The 24586-nt window shown below is 39.3% G+C and overlaps 1 protein-coding gene across 8 annotated transcripts in view; it reads left to right on the plus strand.

Annotated features, from left to right (window-relative positions):
* Positions 1-19885, plus strand: part of ripor2 (RHO family interacting cell polarization regulator 2) — a 98581-nt gene extending 78696 nt beyond the window's left edge. For 7 of the 8 annotated variants that reach the window (XM_015357240.2, XM_069195041.1, XM_015357241.2 and 4 more), the window contains 10 exons: positions 1321-1995; positions 3080-3246; positions 4699-4864; positions 6665-6800; positions 8398-8559; positions 9291-9461; positions 10071-10273; positions 10933-11016; positions 13937-14027; positions 16794-19885. In XM_015357240.2, coding sequence (XP_015212726.1) covers positions 1321-1995; positions 3080-3246; positions 4699-4864; positions 6665-6800; positions 8398-8559; positions 9291-9461; positions 10071-10273; positions 10933-11016; positions 13937-14027; positions 16794-16894 — 1956 coding nt within the window. In that variant the 3' untranslated portion in view covers positions 16895-19885. The remainder of the gene's footprint in view (positions 1-1320; positions 1996-3079; positions 3247-4698; positions 4865-6664; positions 6801-8397; positions 8560-9290; positions 9462-10070; positions 10274-10932; positions 11017-13936; positions 14028-16793) is intronic. The other variant, XM_069195039.1, reaches the window with a different exon arrangement.
* The last annotated feature ends 4701 nt before the right edge of the window (positions 19886-24586 follow it).

The following is a 24586-nucleotide window of genomic DNA, read 5'->3' on the forward strand; positions in this document are numbered from 1 at the left end:
ATTAGGGAGGAGGGGTAGCTGGTGCTTTCCTTTATTTTCAGCTATTAGCTGTTTCTGTAACCAGCTGTTGCTTTTGCTGGTAGCTGTGGATTTTTTCACTAAATAAAAAAGGCAGTTTATTAATGTCAAGCTCTAGCAGTGAGATCACAATGAATCAAGAAAATGTTCTTCAGTCTAAAAGATCTGCTAGGTTCCAAGCTTTATTTGGAATTAACTTTTAACTACTAAGCCAAATCTTCTAATTATCCATCCAACCACCTGTTACCAGAGTAACTACTGGTGCCTGGTGAGGGTCACAGTAACACGACTATCCCAGAAGCATAGGGCACTGGACAGCAAGTGGGACTGGATGCCAGGCCGCATCACAAGGTGCACATACAGATGTAGGAAACTGCTGCAAAAAACTGCCAACTTGTGAAACCCCACACAAACAAAGGGGAATATGCAAACTCCACAAGAAAAGGTCCACAACCCACAGTTGATCCCAGGGACTGGGAGTTGTGAGGCAGCAGGTCTAAGTACCACTCCTCCGTCCACCCTTTACTGACTTTACTGGTCAGTAAAGACCAGGGACAATTCCATACTTACCTTTAGTATTTGGGTTCATTTTCCTTTTCTTATTTGTAGAATAATAAATCACATTGACCTGACTGCAACAAGGTGCAATATGCTTTTTGTTTCAAGCCTATACTCAACCAGTGCTTGCTGCTTACTAATGCTTTTTTGACTTTTGGCATTTGAAGAAGTGTCTACCACATCCCCAGGACAGACAGCATTTGTTATTTATTGATACCCTGCGGGACACATTTTTTGAGAAGCTGAGGCGTAGCCGCTCATTCAGTGACCTGCCCTCTCTGAAACTTCGGCCAAAGTCAGAACTGGAGCTTTATGTGAGTGCAGTGGTATGACACTGCTGTGTGCACACTCTGAGAGTCCCTGTGGGTCTGCTGTGTGCCCATTCTCAGAGTGCTGTGTGTGTTTCTGCTGTGTGTGTTTCTTTGCTTGTTTTTTTTTCTTGATATGGTTTGGTTAACATTTATTACAGGTGTCAACAATTTGTATTCTGATGTAAACCTGGGACCTTAGGGAATCTCCAGTCCCCACTGTAGTTGTACTGTTGGCCTGATTAATTCCAAACTAGCAAATCATTTTTTTTTCACAGAGACAACCTTGAATAGAATCAACACTATTGATTTGTTGTTTTTTTGGAGCTTGTATTTTCAGATCTGAATTCTGCCCTTGTTTTGGTTTCTCAACAGATACCTCAGTGGCTTTCAACTTCTTCTTTTAACTCTAAATCTTGTGCCTCTCTCATTGCAGTCAACCCTGCCTGATGATGTCTTTGACAGTGGGTCATGCTCTGAACGGAAGCGTCTGTCTTTCACCTTCCCAGAAACACTTAATGGCAGCACCTCGCCACTCTCAGGAGTTCTGGGCCTCTCCAACCCAGAGATCACAGTCACTCCGCCAGAGAATGACAGTCATTCCTTGCACTTGATGGGAGAGGAGAACGAAGAAGGAAAACAAGGAGAGAAGCAGGAGGGGAGGGAAAAGGAAAACAATGGCATTTTGGCGGGTGAGATGGACTCAGAGTGGGAGCTGCGTGAGAGCCTCCAGAATGGTCCTACCTCCCTGTGCTCGGAACAGCTGTCCATGGTGAGGCCTGAGGATGTGTTCTTGAATGCCAGCGTCTCAGAATCTCTCCTGCGGGACTCGGATGAAGCTCTGGAACTAAAGCCCGTGGAGCTAGACACAGATGAAGGCAACCTGACCAAACAGCTAGTGAAGAGCCTGACTTCAACAGAAATGGTCCCATGTCCAGACAAGTCAGAGGGCTCGCTGAGCTGGGGATCAGAGGGCAGCAGATCATTCCTGGACAGTAGCCTAGAAGAGTCCATCCAGGGACTGCTATTGAAGCTGGAGGGCGTAGAAGAGCAGTGCAAGGAGCTTCAGGACCTGGAGCAGGAGGCCATGCGTCTGGAGGATCTGCTGAAGGTTAGTGTGGACACTGGGAATGCTCAAGTGCTCCAGCATAGACTTCCTGTATGAGACTGTCTTTAAGTTATACACTTGAGTTTCTTTGTTTTGATGTTCTTAAGTTTGCTTATTTCCCGTTCAGACATAAAAGTGATCGCCATTTGATTTGTTTTTATTTATGCTTTAAATAGTAATAAATGTTGAAATATCATATTGATTGATGACCTATTCAGAATTTGTTACCAATATCATTTTGCTTTTGTAATTTGTCTTTTTGTTTGATTGCAATTTTTAAATGTTCTTTTATTTTTGGAGGCCTTCACAAAACTATGACTTCTGTTTGAATATTATCTTATTCATGTCTATTTTAAAATAAAATATTTTAACATTTATATATTCTTAGTTATTTGCTTTTTTAATATTCTGGTTCTTAAATGCCTACTTTTTAGTAAAGTTTTTATGGATTTAAAATAGAAATTTTGGGGGGATAAGAAATTATTTTTATTTTTTTCTGCATGTTTACTGTGTAGCAAACTGTTCCTTTTTTGCCAGATTTTTTTAGCAAGAAATTGTTTTTTAACTTTGAAACATAAGATACTTAACAAATGAGGCAGGGCCATTTGGCACATCTAGCTTGCTTATTCCCAGTAAGTTCTTTATCCGAGGATCTGTTTCTAAGGGATCCCAGGGAATCTGATTCAACAGCAGACTCCCATAACCCTTTGTGTGAAGATGTTCTTCCTGTTTCCAGGCTTAAATGCACCTTAATACATTTCAATTGCCACTTGTGTCTGTTTCTCACTAATAGGACTTGTATCAATTTGCTTCATATTTTCCTCTGTTGAACTCAGTTCCTCTCACCTGTTTGTGCATGACGTTCCTGTGAAACAAAAAATAAATGTTTTTTTCCTCTTTAAACCAATCTCACTGCAGCGCTGTTGTATTAGTCTAAAAGTAGTGTAAAATGTGTTTTTAAGTGTTTGGAAATGTCAGCTTGGTTGTCAACACAGAGCACGCAGTCTTTCTGAGAGGAAGGCAGTGGGACACAGTGAGGCGTGGTCCTCCATGAGAGTTTGAAGCTGTGGCTCTTCTGCTTTTTTAGTGTAAACCGGCTGCACAGAGGAGCAGGTCCTCCAGTTTAAGTCTGACTGTTGAGAGCGCTTTAGAGAGCTTTGATTTCCTCAACACCTCAGACTTTGATGACGATGACACCGGGGATGACGGGCTTCCTCGCTCCGTGTTCTTTGACATGGAGTCAGAGAGGATCGGGTGAGTCAGGGACAGCCCATAATGGATTGGTGCACCAAAACTCCCCCTTCCCTCTCTCTACTAATGCTCAGCCCCCAGGAGTGCACATCCACCAAGTCTATCTCTGGAAAAAGGGCCTGGCCTTGACCGATATGTTCTTGTGTGTGTATGTGTGTGTGCATGCGTGTTTTTCCTGTCCAGTTTGGTCACTAATACCTCTTGTTTCTTTCCCCTGTTTCCTCTATAGCCCTGTGACTCAGTGCAGTGGAATAAGGTTGTCAGTAACAATACCACAGGTGCCGAATTTACAGGCATGGTGTAGGTTTCCTCTGGAGTCTAATATAACTGTTGTCCACCTTGTCTGTTCTTGTGTCTGTGTTGTCATTACGTGAATGTAGGAGAGACGGCTATTGCAGTTGTTCCATTCAAAAGTCCTGCTCACTTTCTATAGCAGTGTGTGAAAGACAATTTGAGAGTAAAGTCATCTGAACTTTTCAGCCTGTATGATTTTTGTCTTCACAAAATTCTAAAAAAGAACACAAGTAAAGTATTTATCTGTAAGTAAAGATAAATCACACTTCAAATATAAAATCATCATGTACTGTACAGTTGTCCTTTGATATTTTTCTTTTTGATTTTGAGGGCGTCTTAATATCATCCTACTGGTCAAGTATTGCTCTTCAGCTCATGGCAATGACCTTTTTACTGTATGGGGACATCACATACTGTGTAATGTCCCCTACACATCTACTGAGCCTTTCATTGTTTGACAAGCCACCAGCTCCACAGAGCCTCACAGGAGGGACAGCTCCAACTATTAGAGCAGTGCAGCTCTTGCTGATGTCACTCCAAGCCTGCAGGTGCCTGGGGGTCAGGAGTCACTGTTTCATCTAGAGACAATAAAACAAAAGAAAATCATTCCAACCCAACTGCAACAGCACTCAATTGTGTGCCATGACTTTGGGATTCCTGGTCACAGTGAGCTACTGCAGCCCAAATATTCAGTCAAACCTACAGTAGTTATCTAAAAATGGTGATTCTGGAAACACAAATTAAAATTTTAAATGGAACTTTTTCAATAGCCTCACATTGTGCACATCTCCAGTCATCATACACATGGATGGATAAAGAGGGTAGGGAGTGGGTGAAATACTATATGCACCTTACTACAGATTACTCATAGTTGTGCAGTTTATGTGTGCCTAGGAGCTAATTGGGAAAGAGATGTAACAAAACTGACAGTCTAGACAAATTGCTGAGTGTCAACATTCTGCATAAACTGTGTTTTACAGCAGCAGTAAAAGCAAGAGCAGAAAAGTACTATTAATCTATTAATCTTAATTTTGTGCTTTAAATAGCATACTTTGTTAAAAGATTTGCATTCATTGAAATACTGCATGCAGTGGTTGTTGCTTGTGTTGTGCCTGAAATATTCAGCAAAGAGTCCCTATTAATCACTTTCATGATGTTCAGGCCTGGGCACCACCCAGAGGCCAGAGGTCACCTGAGCGAAGCCCTGACTGAAGACACAGGAGTTGGGAACAGTGTGGCTGGCAGCCCCCTGCCCCTAACCACTGGCAATGAGAGTCTGGATATTTCCATTGTTAAGCATCTCCAGTACTGCAGCCATCTTGTACAGGTACTTGCCATCACAAATCCAGTCTCACACTATTGTGTTGATACTGACATAAAGTTCCATCCCTTCCCACACTGACAGCTCTGGAACTGGCATATAGTCTCAGCCCTTTAAGATTCTACTCATGCATCTAACATAAGAGAAAGAATGTAAGAAAAGAAACAAAAGCGAGGAGGTTTTCTGACTTTCTGGCCTATTTGACTGCCAGAAACATCAGTGTAACCATACAAAATATGAACAAATGATTCTTACAAATTTCAAATATAGAATATACAGGAAACTGTAAGACCAACAGCAACTTTGAAAGAGTTACAAAGTTCAGTGGCTGAGATGGGAGAAAATGTCCATGGGTTAACCATATCCCAGTCACTCCACAAAGTGGACTTGTGTGTTACTGAAAAAATGACTCAAAGTCCATATGAGATTTGCAACAAAGCACAAAAGCGATATTGGAAATGTGGCAAAATGTTTTGGGGTTAGAATAGAAGAAATTGAGGTTTTTTGCTGTGAATGAAAAGCATTACATCTGTATCTATATCACTCAATCAACATCATCCTTACTGTCAAGTATGGTGGCAGCATTATGTTTGTAGTTATGCTTGTCATCAGGACGCACTTGAAAGTTATTGAAAACTGGAACATAGCTGGAGAAACGTATTGGCGAAAACCAACTTCAGACCTACAACTGGGACAAAAATTCACCCTTGAGCAGGACAATGATCCAAAGCATGAGGCCAAATCAGCACTGAAATGGCTTATGAATAAGAGAGTGAATATCCTTTAGTGTTCCAGTCAAAATCCTGATTTGAATCCTATTGTGGATCTCTTGAAAGGCTTGTAAGTTTCTGTCCATATGCAATTTCCAAGCAATTTATGGAGCTTGAGCAAAAGTGTCAGAAAATGCACAAAGATGATTGGCAGAGGTAATAGAAAATGCCCAAACAGTCTTACTGTTGTAATTGTCACTGTAAGTCTGAATACTTATGCAATCAACATATTTTATTTTCTTCTGTGTTTTTTTTTAATTTACTGTATCTTCTCTGACCTTTAGAAGTCTTCTGTTTGTGCATTACATTTTAAATAAAATGTCAACTGTAAAACATATTGTAAACAATTAATCATTTTAGAATTTCACACAATGGAAAACCATAGGAAGGGTTTGAATATTTTTGCAAGGCACTATACTATGTTAATAACATTTTTCTGGCTCACAAGCAAGATTACCTTTGCTTTTTTAAAAGAGAAAAAGAGTGCTACTGCCTGCTATAAATTGTCTTCTTCCTGTGTTCACATGGGTTTTCTCTGGATACTCTGGTTTCTGTCAGCTTCTCAGTAACATGCAGAACAGGTTTGATTGGCTGTATTAAATTGTTCCTTCAAGCATCCAATCCCTAGCCCCGTGAAGTAAGGACCTGGGCATACCACCAAATGGCTCTGCCCTGTATAGACAGGCTCTGGTGCCTCCCCACCCAGCTCTTCCAGTTGGGTTCATGTTGCCATTAGCAGATTAAAAAGCAATTTAACAAAATATTAAAACTTAATCCTAAATTAATCCTAATAAAAATGTTGCAGATTTGATCACTAGGGAATGGAGTGCAGACAGATACAAATCAGAAGAGTCTACATCAATTAAAAAAATGACAGTTATAACACACCCATTATAGACTACAAGCTGCTTTAAACAGAGGAAGATGTGATCAACATGATCATGCAGTGTGCACCTCGGTGACCCTGGTCTTCAGATAGCTGCAATATGCGAACAAGTGAAGCTGAGGTGTGTTGTCCTATGGTTGGTTTTTCCAGCAGCTCTTGGCCTCCAGGGGGAGCCCTTCCCACCGGCGAGCAGTGCTGCAGAAAATCTCGGGACAGACCCTGGTACTGGAGGAACTGGGAGAGATCAGCACAGAGAGGCTGGGGGCCATCAGCTCTGTTGCAGAGGGTGTGTATCCTAAAATCTGGCTTGTCAGAAAACGTCAGTGGTTGAAAGATGTGTGTTCCTCTCATTTAATTTCTTAGCTGTTTATCAATTTAGATCCATTCTGCATTTTATTGCCTTCTTTCAAAATAGCACTTTTGTCTGTTTTTTTGTCTGCAGTCTTCTTTTTCTTAAAAAAAATAATCAGGGTGGTGTTTAAACTACTTCAAAGTTCCCAGTGAAACCCATCGAGGTATTAATGGAAAAATGGATGTGTGCCCTTGAGGATGGCAGAAGAAAGTAGGGAAGGCAATCAAATGTGATTTAATTACAACCTTCCCATCCACAGTTCTCTTAACCATCCTTAGCCATCATCCATGCCAGTAACCCTTTGTTGCAATATAAGCTGCTACATCACCTGCAAATAAATATCCAGTAGCACACATATACATGGCCTGTCTGGTTATTTAAAGTCCATTTATTGCATCACTTGCAGGAAACAATCTGCCATTTACATCGGTGAAATGGGGAGAAGACCAAGGAACACATTAGAGCAGCGAGGAACAGAGATCTCTTCAGTCCCATTGAATGTCTCCATTCATTCACAAATTTCAGCATTTAACACTGGAATTCAGCCCCAAGATTTCCATGTGTTTGGGCCCTCTTTCTCAACCGCTGCGCCCATTCTCACAGGCTCTTTCTATTGTCTCCTTGCCCAGCCCTTTGCTTTCTCCCACACTACTGAAGAAGACTCCACAGCTGAAGCCTTGGATCTTTTCTTTCTACTTCTTAGGTTGGAATTAACCTCTGCTTGTTCCTTTACAGTTCACACCCTAGATCTCTCCAGTGAAACCTCAAACATGATCTGATTTTTTTTCCAAGAGGTGGTGTTCAACAAAACAGAAGGAAACTGAAGAAGGTTGAGAACACAGAGTGAAAATGTATAAAATGTCCAAAAGGTGACAGTGTTGAGCACACACCATTTACCCATCTTAATCCTTAACTCAAAATAATTTCACAGCATGAATACCTAACACTTTTAGGCAAGTAAACATAGTATTAATATAGTATAGTTTATAACAAAGCAAACTGAACACAATGATCATATTTCTTTTTATGAATCCAGACAGGATGATCTGTTACACTCTATTTGTAACATATTATTTATTCCTTCACCAGAAACAAAAATCTAATCCTTCAAATAATACCAGAACACAAGCATTTGGCAGTTTGTAGTAAGAAAGAAAAACAAAAATATGTTGAAAAATATGCAGTCAGACATAATAAGTTAAGGTATGGACATACCATAAGTATGCCTCTCCCAGCCCCACCTCACAAGATGCACCTGAAGAAAAGCTGTGATTATGAGGCATGAATTCTTAAAGCTCTAATAAGAGGTTCACATGTCCTATTCTGAGTTAGTGGGAGAGTTAAGAAAGTGTTGCTGTATTATGGGGCCCCATGGAACATTGCAGCTGGGTGAAGGAGTGCCTGTTAGGCCGTTACAGCACCAGTGCATGTGACAGTGATGCTGCTGTGTTGGTGTTTCCGTCTGTGTGTGTGAGTGTGTGTTGGGCCATGGAAGTGTTTGCCTTGATGGTTTGTTTCTTTGTTCCTTCAGTTATCCCAGGATTGGCGCAACAGCAGGCCTTGTTGTCACTGTGGGTGGGGTGCAGTGGGTCAGGAAGCATGTTCCACACGACAGCAGACAGGATCCTGAAGCAGATGCACTACTGCTTTGCTCCTGCCCTGCAGGAGAGATGCCCAGATGACATTGACACAGGTATGAGGAGAATGCTGCATGAGGAGAGACCGGTTTATTTCATGAAAGCTAATTTATCTCCCTTTCTCTAAGTGCTTTTCTTTGGTATTATCATACTTGACATAATTTGACCAAATTAGCCTGGTAAAGTATAGTCATTTATCATGATTTGTTTTTTAAGCTTGAAGTGTCAAACAAATGACAAAGTTCAGGTGTCTGTGAAGCAGAAGTCCCTTTATTCCTATGCATATGGAAGTCTGGCTTGCGACCACCAGACTTAAAAAATAAGTAGCTGAAGATGGTCCTTTATACCTTAAAACACAAAGAGTTACTATGACATATTCCAAACAAATGATGAAAAAGCAACACCTGCCAATTGATTATATCTAAGTTGCAGACTAGACAACAGTAAGGGTCTTTTCATAATCTGGGTGTACAGCCAGCTTACCAAATCCGTGCCCTTATCTTACTGACCAAAGACAGGCAGCATCTTTATATACATTTGAGCACAAAGCTTACGTCAAGCCACTAAACTGCATAGTTTGCAAAAAACATACAAAAACATGAAAATGATATTATCTCACTTCCCGGGCATCTCTCTTATCTCTTCATTCTTCAAGCTCAATACTGAACTTGAAGGAATTAAACAAGGGAATTGTATTTTAAGTATAGTTATGTAAAAAATACACAGAATACATTGTTATGGAAAAACACTGATTCATTAGGAGGTTTGCTGTATTCTGTTTCCCCAGCCATCCAGACTGTGGTGAGTGAAATGACAGACAGGAGTGAGCTGGCCTCCTCCACCTCCTCTCCCTGCACTTTCTCCCAGGACGTGGTCACCATCTTCCAGTTCCAAAACTACATCTCCACCTATAGGGTTTCCAACATGGAGGACCACCTGTTTCAAGTTGCCAGTGAAGGTACTACCATCCCAAGTTAGACATCTGAGCAATAGTTTAGAATCTTGTAGGCCTTTTTAACACATAAAGTCTCTTATTAGAAAATTCATGCCCAAAGATTCCATGTGTTGTCTAAAGTAAATGACATAAACCCTTGTTTGGGGGAAAAAAAGATGTGTTGCATTATGAGCCATTACAGGTTTTATGAGTGAAAAACCCTTATTTAAGCCAAATTCAAGACACTGAAACTGCTGTGAAGGTGAAAATGGGGTTGTGAAATCTCTGTGAGACAGATATGCAAAAAGGAGCTCAGGAGGTGACACATATTTAGCAGAGTGAAAGTAGTCAGGATTAGGATGTGACCTTGCATCTGAACTTCTGTTAAAAGCACCATGTGTCGGTTATCGCAAGCCATTCTTAAATCATGCAGTTCTTAAATCCTGATATGGATCAAACTTCTATGAGGTGGGAGGCCTGGTTATTCCCCTGATGTTTCAAATTCAGTCTGTCTTCTAGGATTATGAAGCCAGGCTCAAACATGGTGGTAAAGTGACAAGGCCAGTAAGAGACCCAAGAATTGTGTGATTAGTGGCCTCACTGTGGCCTCAGCTTAGTTTTGTGCCATTTCAGCTCGGTTCCTGCTGGCCCTGCGGTCTTCAGAGGTCTACTGTGTGCTGAAGGAGCTGGAGGAAGTGGAGGTCTTGGCTCTTCAGCCTCGACAGGAGACTCTGAAGGTCGTAGCTATGCTTCTAACTTCCGACTCTATACAGATCAGGCAAGCTGCAGACCGATTCCTTCAGACGGGTGCCAGAGACACAGCATTTAGACAGAAGGTGAGCGCTGGTTTTCCCTGTTCTCAGAATGAGTATTCTTGGTGCAGACCCACGATGATCCAATATGAAGCCCAGTATTGAATGAATCCGAACCATGTCACTGTTACTCCAGTGAGCATGGTGCCAACTGCTCACATTTAAAGTTATTAATTGCCTTTAAAAATATATTTAAAAAGTGTTTGGGAGCATAATTGATGTATTTAAATTTAAATTTAAATTTATTTCAATTTGCAGAAAATATTAATTAATTTGCAGTGAGTTTTACAGGTATTGGGACACCCACTTCAAAATGCAGTACATTCAATTAAAAAATAAATTACATTCTTAATAAAGTGGCAGCAGACAATAAAAGATTCCATTACAATTAGTCTGATTTTATTAGTTATTTTAAAGTGACTCCATTGAACAGAAAAATAAGACTAAGACTGAGTTTACAGTGCATTCAACGTATTAGCAACTCTTTTTGCATAAATTCACTGCGCAGTATATCAAGCCATTAGCTAGAAGCTGACATACTAGGGTCCTCAAAATGGAGCTTGAAACTGTTTGATACAAGTGTACGAAACTGACAAGCTCTGGTTCTTGTGTTCACATGTGTTCTTGTGAAAGAGACAGACAGGGCCAGTGCATGGCTCTGATGTGTGTGCTGTGTTGTGCAGGCAGTTTGCTACTACACAGAGGCTCTCTCAGAGGCGGGCGTGCACAGTCAGAGAGCAGCTTGTGCCGCGCTCAGCTGTCTAGTGGTGAGTGACTGGTCTAGGACCACTGAGTCAAATACATGGAACCAAAGAATGAATGTCCATTTACATTAATTGTTATTCTTTACCATTTTGTGTCATTTGTTCATATGCTGGGAAGGACAATACTTCTTGTTTTGAAGAATTATTTTTTTACTTTAAATAGATTCATCTGTCCAGCCGAACTATCATGCTGGTACACTCCAGTGTCGGTGAAACTCCCAAGATTTGGCTTTCTTTGGTATCCTGCTGATCTATAATTCAACAGGAATTGTTTGTTTGTGAAGCAGAAAGAAGCATGGGTTTCTTGGGGCTAGCTGGATGTCGGTCATTTAGGGAAGAGCGTAAAAGGACAACAGATTAAAGTTAGTTGACCTATTCCAACAGCTAAATGGTGAAATCAATAACATCTAAAAGAAAACATCTAAAATAAAAGAATACTTTATTTATGTAGTTTCTCTTCCTCTGATCCTCTGATCGGTAATACAGTTACTTAACAGTGCTCTTTTATCTACCCTTGACACCTTTGATCCTTTAAAAACTCTAACCATCTCCTTCTTTCGCCCTGCCCCCTGGACCATCTGTGATCTATGAAGGCAGCATCCCGCAAACCTGAGCATTGGTGGCGTCTTTCTGGCCTAAATGTAAAGGCTAGGAGAGATTACTTGTCTGGATATAATGTTACAATAGAGTCTGCTAGATCCAACTACTCTCACATCATTGAAAATTACCATAACAATCCCAGACATCTTTTCTCCACCATCAACAACTTGCTAAAGCCAAACTGCCCCACCACATTACCTGCCTCATCACAACTTTGCAACACCACATTCTTCTCACTGTCCCATTGTCCTCAATATTATAAATAAATCCTTGAGCACTGGCGTTGTACCAACAGTCCCCAAAACTGCTGCCGTTACCTCCCGTGCCAAATAAGCCTGACATGACTCTAGACAGTCTTAACAATTTTTGCCCCATCTCCAACATACCCTTTCTTGCAAAAATTCTAGAACATGCTGTCACATTTCAGTTACATAACCACCTCATGACAAATAACTTTTCCGAACCCCTCCAATCTGGCTTCCGTCAACTTCACAGCACAGAAACTGCTCTGATCAAAGTCATTAATGATCTTCTAATAGCTCCTGATTCTGGTTCTCTTTCTATACTCATCCTTCTTGATCTCAGTGCTGCTTTTGACACTGTTGACCATAACATCTTACTTTCTTGTCTTGAGACTGTGTTTGGAGTTTCTGACACTGCTCTCAAATGGTTCAAATCTTACCTTACTGATCGCTGTCACTTTGTCTCTCTTAATGAGTATAGGTCTGAAATTGGATTTGTTAAGTCTGGTGTTCCTCAGGGTTCAATACTGGGCCCCTTGCTCTTAAGCATTTACATGTTTCCACTTGGTCAGCTTTTAAGATCACATAGCCTCAGCTATCGTTTATATGCTGATGATACTCAAATATACATCCATATCAAACCTGACACTGATGTGGCTGTCTTCTATTCTATCTAATCGCATCTCTGACATAAAAACTTGGATGACTCAAAATTTCCTTCATTTTAACTGTGACAAGACTGAACTCATGCTTATTGGCACCCCCCATCAACTTCATAAAGCCAATCCTGTATCCCTATCTGTAGATGGTTCTGTATTTGAGCTTCAGTCTAAATTGAAAAATCTTAGGGTGATATTCGATTCTGGCTTAACATTCGATCCAATTGTGCAGCATATTGTCAAAACATTTTTTTCCACCTCAGAAATATCGCTAGACTACCCCCTATGTTATCACTAACTGTGGCTGAAAATCTCTCAAATTGACAACTATAATGCTCTACTCACTGGGGTATCTAAATCTACTTTGAACAAACTGTAGTATGTACAAAATTCCGCAGCCAGAATCCTGCCAGGTCTAATGCAAGTGATAACATTACTCCTTTCCTGGAGTCCTTGCACTGGCTTCCTGTCAAATTCCGTGTGAACTTTAAAATCCTCATGCTCACCTATGAGACTCTGCATGGCCGTATCGGTACCGGTCTGAACTATTATCGCCCTACTCCGCACCTTGCAACTTTCGCTCTTCTAATTCTGGTCTCCTAAGTGTCCTACTAACCCTACATTGTATGGGTGACAGAGCCTTCTCCTGTTATGCCCCCAAGCTCTGGAACTCTCTGCCCAAAGACACAGAGAGACCTTCTCTAAACTCCTTCAAATCCAGACTCAAAACCTTCTTTAGAAGAGCCTTTACTTAACTGGTTCCATTCTTTACCCCTCTGCTTCTTCTTTTCTTAGTACCACCATCCATGGTCTCCTCTGTATATTGTAATTGTGTTTTATCTTGTGTATTATTTTTATTTGTTGTTGTCATTCTGTTAAGCGCTTTGAGAAGTCACCTTTAAAAGTGCTATATAAAAAAGTGTATTATTATTATTATTATTATTATTATTATTATTATTATTATTATTATTATTATTATATAAGGAATTGTGGCTTTCTGAAATGAATTGGCCATTCTATTAAACTCAACACTCTAAACTTTTTGGTGAGCAGCTTAAAAGGATTTTGAGATCTATAAGCTACTAGCAGCCACATAAATAAATATGGGTTTAATGGTGTTAGTGTAACTCTTCTCATGGTCATCACTTCATCTCTTGGCAAAACGTCAACTACCTAAAGACAATATAACTCTTATATTCTTAAATATAACACTGTGCAATCCATCTTAATGTACAAAACTGAAAAAGCTTTTTGAAGACACACCATACAGAAATGTATGCCTAGAGTTTCTCCATTCTGCTTTCTATTTCATCTTCTGTAATTTTCTATTTCTCTAATATGACTGCACTACGTATTTTTGTTGTGTTCATATGCATTTGAGTAAAAGTATGACTCTAGCTTTTTACCAATTCTGTCTCTCAGGCCACTGAAAGTATTGACGCTGTGGTGTCTCTGTGTGACTCTGCCGATGAGGAGCTCCGGAATGTTGCCACAGAAACACTGCTTACTTTTGGTGAGTCTGGCTATATTACCTAACCCCTGTGTTCCCGTTCTGAGCCCAGGTTGAGCCATGAAGCCCGACACTGCCATTCGTGTTTAACCAGCTGTGACTGTGATTGCCAGTGGGCCAGGGTATTCTTGGTTCTTAACACAGCAGCAAGACCCGTGGCTCAGTCTGGTATCAGAGAGCTTGCAGTGTTATCACTGTGTGATAATACCACTCACTGCTAGCTCTGCCCTAGACACTGTAAGTATAGATGGTTTAACTGCACATTTCTAACATCTCTCCCATATTATTACTAGGTTTGTAGCAGTAGGTTAAGTTGATTGTTTATTGCCAATTCCAAAAAATGTTGCTGATTGTGAACTTATTTTCTTAGACAAATATGTACTGTAATTACATAAGTCAGTATTTACCTGCAGAGTGCCTTCAGTTGCTTTTGGTAGCATCCAAGTCAAAAGGGAATACAACAACAGGGGGCACAAAAGTAATCAGCAATTAGCCTGGGGAATTAGTGCATGTGCCCCAGGATATTGGGGAACCTCATGCCAGTCTGAAGTGACAGTAGTGGTAGTACAGTTTTAAACAGTCACACAGCGATCCACTATCTCGGGGTGAAGACATTCAGAGCAATTATTCTGTTGGGGGAAAAAAAAAATCTTTGTTGGAAAACTCACAGGCCTTAATTTTTGTTATAGATAAGGAAGGAAAGATGTTATCTATAAGTGTGCCTCAGGCTGTTCTCAGGTTCTCAGGGAATTAGGAAGGTTCCAGTGTAGAGGGGGAATAGCCTGTCTGTAGGTGTGCCTCAGGCAACATTCAGCTTTGTCAGAGAAAGAGCTAGAGGCAATAGTGGTAGAGCAATACCCACCTAGAAGCTGTAATCAAGTTGTGAAAAGCTCCCAGGCCACACTGCCATGCACGGAAACAAAGACATTTAACGTATAAAAAGATACAAAAGAAAGATTTCAAGAGATATTTTGAATGAGCATTGGGGCCAGTAGGAGGCGCTCACCCTGTGGTCTGTTTGGGTCCAAATGCCCCATATAGCGATGGTGACACTGTACTGTAAAAAGACGCCGTCCTTCGGTTAAAAAAACCTGGTCTGTTGTCATTAAAAATCACATTGTGTTTCTCAAAAGGAGTAGGGGTGTTACTCCAGCATCATGGCCAAATTTCCCATTGGCCCTTACCAATCATGGCCTCCTAATAATCCCCATCTACTGTATGAATTTGCTTCATCACTCTGTTCTCCTCCCCACTGATAGCTGGTGTGTGGTGAGCGTTCTGGTGCACTATGGCTGCCGTCACATCATCCAAATGAGTGCTGCACATTAATGGTGGTTAAGGGGAGTCCCCATTACCTATAACCTTCTTTGAGTAGGGGGTCCAGAAAAGTAATTTATCATTATTTTAAGTTTATCTCCACAAGGAAAGTAGCTGGGCATGCCATGTCATTAGTTTACTTTGTTATGAGACTTTGGTGCCTTTCTATCCTGCAACCACTCCTGGTTATGTCTTCACATGGATGGAGTAACCCTTACATTTTCTTACTGCCATAGTTAATTTGTTAAATATATTTAAAAGATGTTCTGTTGAGAATGTAGCCTTGAAATCACTGATTTGGGCAACTGATTTGCTTTTTAAGTATTTGAGTCACCTTACTCTTGTAATGCAACAGAAGTTGTGTTTACCTATGATAATGCAAAGCATTTCTACACTATTGTAATTTCCGACATGTGTGATGTCACTTATCTTATTGCAATAAATAGGAAGGTTATTCTTTCTTTTGTGCAGAACGTAAAGGGATGCCTGATGCTTGTGCGTCAGTATACTGTATAACACAAGGACAGAGGTTGGGGATGTGAGTGTCATTATTTAGAATTATGTTTTTCAGGTTATATGTCATTCTATCCAGCATGGAGGAATCCTTCAAGAATGAGTCGAGTAACTGTAGATTCTAAAAAAGAAAATAAAAAGCTTGTCTTTGTATTTCCTGTAAGAACATGCAATGTTTAGAACTTGCTTCCATTCACTTTGAAATAGGTGTGTTGTGAATTCCTTTGTAATTTTGTCAAAGCAGTGCTATCAACAGGTGAAGTGTACAAAGGTTAATGAGTGCAGGTCGTCCCCAGTGGCGTGGGAAAATGCAGTGCCATTCCTCCCCAGGCCATGCCTCTTTCTTCTTTCAGACATTCAGAAAAGACTCTCAAACACCTTCTTAACAGCATCCAAAACAAGGTCCTCCAATACTCTGTTATTTAAAACAAATCTTTCCATTTCATGTTATGATTAGAAACTGTGACTTTTTCAAGTTTTACCTTTATCACTCCATACGTCTGTACTTCACAGTATGAAATTGACCTGAGTATATAAAATACTAAAGGGTACAGACAAGTGAGCTAATCTAACACACAGTAAATCAAAGACAGACTTACGAAAGAAAACTAAAAAGGAATTAATTTAGAATGAAGAAAACTTTTCATTACACAAAGAGTTTTGGGAGTCTGGAACAGACATCCTTGTCAATTACCAACCAAACTATCAAAAAAAAACAAGATAAGCCAAAAGAAGTGCTTGCAATATTTCTTTTGAGAAGTGCCTCTTAAAACATCTGCTTGTGATTCGGGTTTTGGTATAAATGTTTGTTCCTATATTCATTACAGTTTAAAGATTTATTCCATGCTGAAAAGAGAAGAAAAGAAACACAACATTTTGGCTGTGGAGCCGTCTTCATGTGTCATTGTATCATTGTATTTTGGTGTTTTGTACCCTCAGGGGAAGATGGTAGACTGGCGTATGAGCAGCTGGACAAGGTCCCTAGAGAAATGGTACGGGTGGGCACACGTCGAGGGAACGCAGTTACCACAGCTTTTTGAAGAGCAAAGGACAGGCCTCAACCACAGAGTGAGCAGGGCTGTGGGAGGCCCTGACAGGCCTTCCTGTTGCACAGATAGAAACTAGAAAGGCTAAAGAGCCACAACAGCCCTACCAGTGTGGCTTCAAGATCCATTCACTGGCTGGGCTTTTCATTTGTGTATTTCCAGATAATTTTCAAGCCATCTCTTTGCATTAGTGCATTTTTAAACTCATTGTTTTAATTAAATTGGTCATTATTATTGTTATTATTGTTCATTGACCTCTTGGTTACGGGCCTGCCATTTTCTCACTGGGCCACTCTGCTGTTTCAGTTCACAAAGTAAGGTTGGCACTTTAAAGTTGCACTGTAGACAACAAGTACATACCTTACATTTTTATGTTTTTCTGGTACGTACTGTTCAGTTTCAGGGATATTTACAATGTTAACACTTTTATCACCATTTGCACATTGCATTAAAGTTTTCAGCAATTATCTTAAACAAAGGTTTCATCTTAAGATCTCTGTTAGGCTGTGTGAGAGAATTGGGCTGTTTAAAGTGTTTTCCAGGCTTTGTTTATTCACTCCTGTTGGAGTGTTTCTGTGCAGTTTTTTTTTTACAGAGAGGAAGGGGAGCAAAAATGAAAAATTTCAGCCTTTCTGTTTTGCTGGACAAACACTGGGACCACACACGCCTGACACACGCATACACTAATCCACTATTCAGCAATTATCAGGGACATTGACTGATGCTTGGGGCCATGTTTGCTGGGCTTTAGTAGGAGAAGAGGATTGCACTTTGCTTATATAAAAAGGAGGCACTGAAGAATGATTCCCGATCCAGATCTGAAGGAAGACTATAAGCATACAATGAACATTATTGCTTCTGTCCTGTTCTGCTCTAAAGCTGTCATCTCTTAAACAAAAGTCTTCTGGAGTTGCTGATGTTAACTAAAGCATTAATTGAAATTATTTATTTCTGTGCTCTCTGTATTTAACTTTAACTGGGTAGTTTATAGAGTTTTTCTATGTTATAATTCATGCTTTTCAGTTAAATTTAAGTATGAATGAGCTGTGAATGTGTGTTGTACTTCATGTTCTGCTCTGCTTATACATCAAAAGCTGGTTGTTTAGTAAAATAGTGACTACAGTTTCTCAGAGATTTCAGAGAGTCAAAAATGTACTTGGGTCATGTTCAATATCTTTCAAAAGTTTATCACCAGCATTTCATGATTCCTCTTTATCTCTTCAATTTTGTTTCCCTCTTAACTGCCGAAACTATAATAATGTATAACTCCAGATAATAAGTGAGAAACCTGTTGTTAAAGATGCTGTTGTTATTGGTAATTAAAATAGCCCATTTTAACCCTGGCTATTATACCTTATGGCTAACTATGAATATTTCCTAAAGTTTGATGCAGTCAATGCCAACAACCAGTAACTTCAAAACAAGCAAACAGTGAATTATATATACGAGAAGATGTATCTAAAAAATATGATTTGATTTGATTTTTATTTCATTGCCGTCGTCAAACTCCACAGGCTTTAACATTTACAGATTTTATTATTCAGTTTAGTCATGGGTCCATCACAAGGTTTTCCAATCCTGTTCCTTTATCTCTGTTTATCCGCTTACTCCTAAAACATCAATTAAACTAACATTCAATGTTCGACATTATTTTCTATTCTGAAAGGTTGCAGGTTTTAGATGTAACTACCAAATATCTTACAGTTTAAGAAATGAAAAAAATATAATAGATCAATCAAATTATTAGTTCAATTAAGGGCTCAATTAATTGGTAGCTCAGCAGACAGCATGGCCACTAGGAGTTAGGATTTGGAAACCCTGTTCAAGTCAGGGGGAACAACTCCAATCCTTGAGGTTTCTAGTGTATTTCTATCTGAGCCTGTAATCACCTGATCAAAATCATTATTTTAAGTCCACCCCTGTCCTTAATAAGCTGCAGATTTACACAAACCTATAAATCCTGGTGGAGCAACACTTTGAGACGAGAGCCACACCTTTCCCGATTGTAAGATAGAAATGCCCAGATTTTGTTCTGGCATTCATTAGTAGATACATGTGAAAATCTGGGGTGACTGAAATTGAGAGCAAAACTGAGTAATGCAGAAAGAAGGATCTGATATTTATTTTTCTGGTTTTGACACAGTTAAAGATAGAAGTGTGTTTTACTGAAAGAAAAACAATGCGACATCAGTAATGTTATCACTAACAGTGACAAATGTTTATGATTTTTCCTGTTTGTTAACTGGAAACAATCATTAGCAGAAGCTTGTGGCAAAACATAAATGTAATTTATCTACAAGGTAATTGAACTGGTCTTTTTGGAATTCTGGAAAACGTTTCCTGAAAGCATTAGTAGCAATTAGTATGAACCAAGAATCTTGTTTTGTGATAATCATAATCATAAAAACAATATTCATAAGGTGCTTGCAGATAATAAAACCTTTGAGTTTTCAAAATGAAATGTCCAGCACTAAGCAGAGCATCATTATCCTGAAAAAATAATAAAATACCCTGTGTTACACTTAAGTAGTAAGCATCAGTGACATCAAGGAGATCATTAAAGAGAGGAAATAATTTGACTCACTCCCCTGTTGTATTTGTCTGTAGTCCCAAAGTCAATACTAGGAACAACCACCTTCACTATACAGTAGAATAAAGGAGAACTGAGAATGTAACAAAACCATAGGTTACAGTTTTCAGTACCACCAAGATATGACTAGAAAACACTTCTTCAAGTATTCATTCAATTCAGTTCTATTAGAAAAGTTGTGTAAAAACTAGTTTGTTTCTCAAACATGAAGGGTATTCTGTTTTATTTTTCTTATGCACTGTGAATCGTAGTACTTTTTAGTTTTGTAAAAAAAAGTATTTGAGATAAAAATGGTTAATGTTTGTACGTGTTGAGCATCTGGATGCTTACCGTTGCTTCTTATAAAAACTCCACAGTTCCTTTGTACAGAAAGATTAAAGTGGCCTGTATCATAACTGTGTGGTATTGATTGTCCTTATTTTCCCATGTTTTTCTCCAGGTCTACAGTATCATTTTTCTCCTGTTCATTAAAAATGGTAATACATTTTATTTTTTTGTACAATTATCTTTTTTATCAAAAGGTGTGTGTCTTTTGAGAGTTTTATGCCTTGGTGTAACCTTTTACAGGGTCATGGTCAGCCAAAAACTAACCTGGTGGATGAGGGGTGTAGGGTATGTTGAGCTTTGGACAAGATGCCAGTCAATCACAGTGTACACATACATTAGAAAGGCAAATTAGCAATGTTACTTAACTAAGAATCCAAGTCTCTGAACGGTGGAAGGAAACCAGAGTGGCCACAAGGAGAACATGCAAACTCCATACAGAAGGAGCACAAGATGGGAATTGAACACATGAGCCAGGAGCCATGAACCAGCAGCTCTAACAGTTCTGCCCCACCTTAATATTGTCATTCAAGTTGCTATCAAATTCTTCTAAAAGGGATAAGGACAGGAGCCATCTGTCATTTTCCCCTACTACACGATCAACAGCACATGACCAGGAAGGCTAGTAGTCAAGGAATAACAAAGCTATCCGTCAGCTATGCATGTTTCTCTCCTTTGGCAAGGAAATTAATTCTCTCTTAACAACTGGGATCATTAACCCAGGCGATTAATCAAGCAAACAAAATTAAATCTATCAACACTTAAACTCACAGGGCAACTTTTCATTCAGAATTTCCTTGTAATCATGAAAATGGTTAACCTCTTGCCCAGGTGAAAAATTGCCTCCAGTTCCAGACACAGGAAATGCTACATTTTTTTCCCACAAGGTGTCTTCTCCTCCCGTGGGAATCCCAAAAGCAAAGCCACAGGCGAGGAACTGAGCACGCTCAAAGGAGCAGACCAGCCTTACAAAGACATTCCACTCTCAACCTGTTTAAGCTGATCAGTGGGGCTTGAGCGCGAGACACAATTCTGATACACAGGAATGCAGTGTTTGTTGGGAGGCCGTGGGAAATTGTTTTCTTTTTCAATTCAATTGTGTTCTTTAACAACAGGTTTGTGTGGTTATTGGCTGGTTTATATCCTTTTTTCTTCAATTACCATATTCTGAAGAAATATCAAACATCACACTTTCAGAGCAGAACTTTCCACAACTGTGAAATGGTCTCGATTGTTCTTGCTCAGCTAGATTAATTTACGGTAGAGAAAGAAAAAACAAGACATTTTGAAATTAATCTCAATGTTATAGTGTAGGTAATATAGGACTCATATCTAGAGAAATAGGCTCCGTATGGCTGTGATCTTTTACATTTCTGTTCTCTTTTGTTAATGAATGTTTAGGCATTTAGGCCTATGGCAGGGATGGGCAATTCTGGTCCTCAACACACAGAGTCCTGCTCATTTTGTAGGTTATTTTCGGACAATTGATTAAGACTAAAAAACAAGTAATCTAACTAACTCAAATAATTATTTCAATGTAGTTCTTTAGATCAGAAGAGAAATAAAATCAGAGAATCCTGACTGGAGTTATCATTTTCTGGTCTAAAGCACGATATTTTGACCACCTAACCATTATAAATATTTATAGTTATGTTTTGTTTGAGCTTAGGAGCTAAATAAGGGATAGGAAATGTTATGTTAAAAGGGGTTATTCGAGAGTCTGTCCTCCAGAGCGCAAGCAGAAAAGCATTCATCACCATTAAGTTCCTACCTCTTTCTGCACAAAACGTTTGTCATTTCACTTTTTTTCCAACCTTCAACACTTAGGCTCCCTTACATCCGTGGTTTGGGAATTATTTGAATCCATCTGATTTTTAGCTCACCATGTGCTGATATGAAAGACTGAGTCATATATTTCATATATTTTAAGTGAGCAAGACAATGCAGTTTCACTTGTCAGGAATACCTTCGTTCAGCGGGTATTGTGGAACATTTATTACACTCTCACAATGGAACTGAGTGTAAGGGGAAACATTGAACATAAATTACTTTTTTAAAGAATGTACTAACACTAATTTAGTGAGCTTTCATCAATTTCTTCAGTTATACTGCTGATTGGTTAGGATCTACAGTGCATACCCATGAATGGATGTCTTGTGTTTGTACATTTTTTTCTACACATGATTGTTTTTGTATTTATATATAAGATATTTACTCTGTCTCAACAGTATAAACCCATATAACAGTGATAAGTCTTCATTGCCCTAAAATCCAGATTATACAGGTAAATTTCTATTTACAGTGAATAATGTTACAAACAATTGAAGGTTAATACCATAATGATCTGTGGATCTCATCAAGTCACTTCTGCAAAGATTCAATGAAATCACTTTCAGTCCCATCATCTGTAAAAAAATTCTTCCCATTCTCAATGCACTCTCAGCTGAACTTCCATTTGTAAATTAGCATCTGCATGTGTCGTGAACACATGAAAGCAGTAGACATAACTCTCATTCAGTAGACTTATAGGGAATGCCTAAGTGCAATGGTTTAAGTTATTTCAAAGGATGAAGAAAGTGATATAAAAAATAAAATATTTACCTTCTAAAAAGTTCTAAAGTTCTTGATCAAACAGCAACAAAACAGTTTGATAGTTGGTGTTGTAATGGTTATGCTACAGTTTTAATAACAAAAAGGGAAGTTTATTGTGACTATGACTAGGACTAGGACCTCTCAGCTCTATATTGTGGGGGTTCCCATAGTACAAATTTTTAATTGAATGAGCAGCCATGGTCTCAAAAGAGAACAGACACAACATTTAAACCCACCAGGTTTATTTTCAAAACCAGAAGTGGTTCCAGAGAATGTTATAAAGAAGAAACTTAAAGGCATGAAAACTATTATAGGATCACACAGCTCAATATCTTGGAGATTTAAACCACAACGTAAACTGACAACAAATACTCAGTGATTAACTAAAATGCAGAGAAACAAGACTAAAACACCACCTTAAATTCGACAGGGAGCACTTTGCAGAGAAGAAAGCAAGCACAAAATAACCTTTAACATTAAGATGGGCTTTCCCCAATAAACAGTCAATAAAATGATCTCTTCCTCTTGGAACCAAGTGCCACTCAGCTGAAAGCTTGTTAACCAACAGTAGCTTGTCTGAGAGAAAGAAAACAAAAAAGAAATGCATTTGTTAATCTCATACAGCTGCAGTGTAACATCTTAACAAGTTTCCTGTCAACATACATCTAAACAAAAGAACAACATTTGTTAATAAAGAAATATGGTATTAAACCATACCAATTTTGATTATTTTAAGCATTTTAGCTTGAATCAGTCTATATACTGCAAATAAATGGCACTCTAATCACTAAATTAACTAATTAAATGCATTAAAACTAATTAAAATAGCCAATGATGCAAATGTGCTCAAAATCAGGTCTATGTAGACTGTACAACAAAATCCCTATACTTGCTCTTTGGTTCCTCATGTACTTAACAACCTCTCATCAGCAATCAGCACAGTCGACAGCAATTCAATCGGACTTGATAAGTAGACTGATTGACTAGACACTTGAGTACCACACAGTCAGAGGTGATACACAGGGTGTGGACCAGACCTCAACAAAAGGATAGAAGGAAAACAAAAGAAGGGAAAGAAACCACGACACACCATGACACTTGTCAGTTCACTTACAATAATAGCCCTATGAGTCACCATGCACCTTGTATATTGTGGTATCCCTCTGCTGATACCCATTAAACTCTTCCCTGCTTGAGACAGCCATGTCTTCAAGGCTGCAACAAAACATCAATCTCTGAATCAAGCAGATAACTGACCTTTGGTGGAATATTTGGACCTACTTACAACTGGAAGTTCAAGATCATAACACGGTACCCCATTATGCAGGACCTGGCACAGATAAAAACACTGGCAAAAGCATGATCCAATTTTCTCTAGTTGGAGCAGGAACTAACTCAATATTCTTTATACTAGGGACATAGCATGGGCGAATAAGGATATAACATCTGTTCCCTTATACATACATACACAACACATACAGTGCTAGCACACTGCCACATAGAGCATAGGGTCTCACTTACCAGCCCAATTGCCTTGGTCCTTTTCTTATAATCACTGCAGGTGTTCCTTTATATTTCCATGTGTTTTCTAACCATTTCAGGATTCTAGTTCAGGTTCGTGGGGGAGCCGCAGACTATCCCAGTAAGCAATGAGTTCCAGGCTGTGCACACCTTGGATGGCATGCCAATCCATCGCAGGGCAGTTACAGACGCACACACTCACAACAGGGGTAATTTTAGCAGTAAATCCTCCTAGGCTTAGCAATATTGGACTGTGGGATGAAACTGGAGGACCGAGAGGAAACCAACACAAACACAAAACCTACCAACTCCATGCAAATAGCACCCCAGGTCTGGAACTGAACCCAGGGCCCCCGTGCTGCAAAGCAGTGAAGAATGAAGAGATAAGAGAGATGCCCGGGAAGTGAGATATTATCATTTTCTTATTTTTGTATGTTTTTGCAAACTATGCAGTCTATTGGCTTGAAGTAGGCTTTGTGCTCAAATATATATAAAGATGCTGCCTGTCCTTGGCCAGTAAGATAAGGGGCATGTATTTGGTAAGCTGGCTATACACCCAGAACATGAAAAGAACTAACTGCTAACTAGTCTGCAACTTAGATATAATTAATTGGCAGGTGTTGCTGTTTTATCATTTGTTTAGAATATGTCATAGTAAC

This window comes from Lepisosteus oculatus, chromosome 10 (genome assembly GCF_040954835.1).
Source record: "Lepisosteus oculatus isolate fLepOcu1 chromosome 10, fLepOcu1.hap2, whole genome shotgun sequence".
In the NCBI taxonomy this organism is placed as follows: Eukaryota; Metazoa; Chordata; class Actinopteri; order Semionotiformes; family Lepisosteidae; genus Lepisosteus; species Lepisosteus oculatus.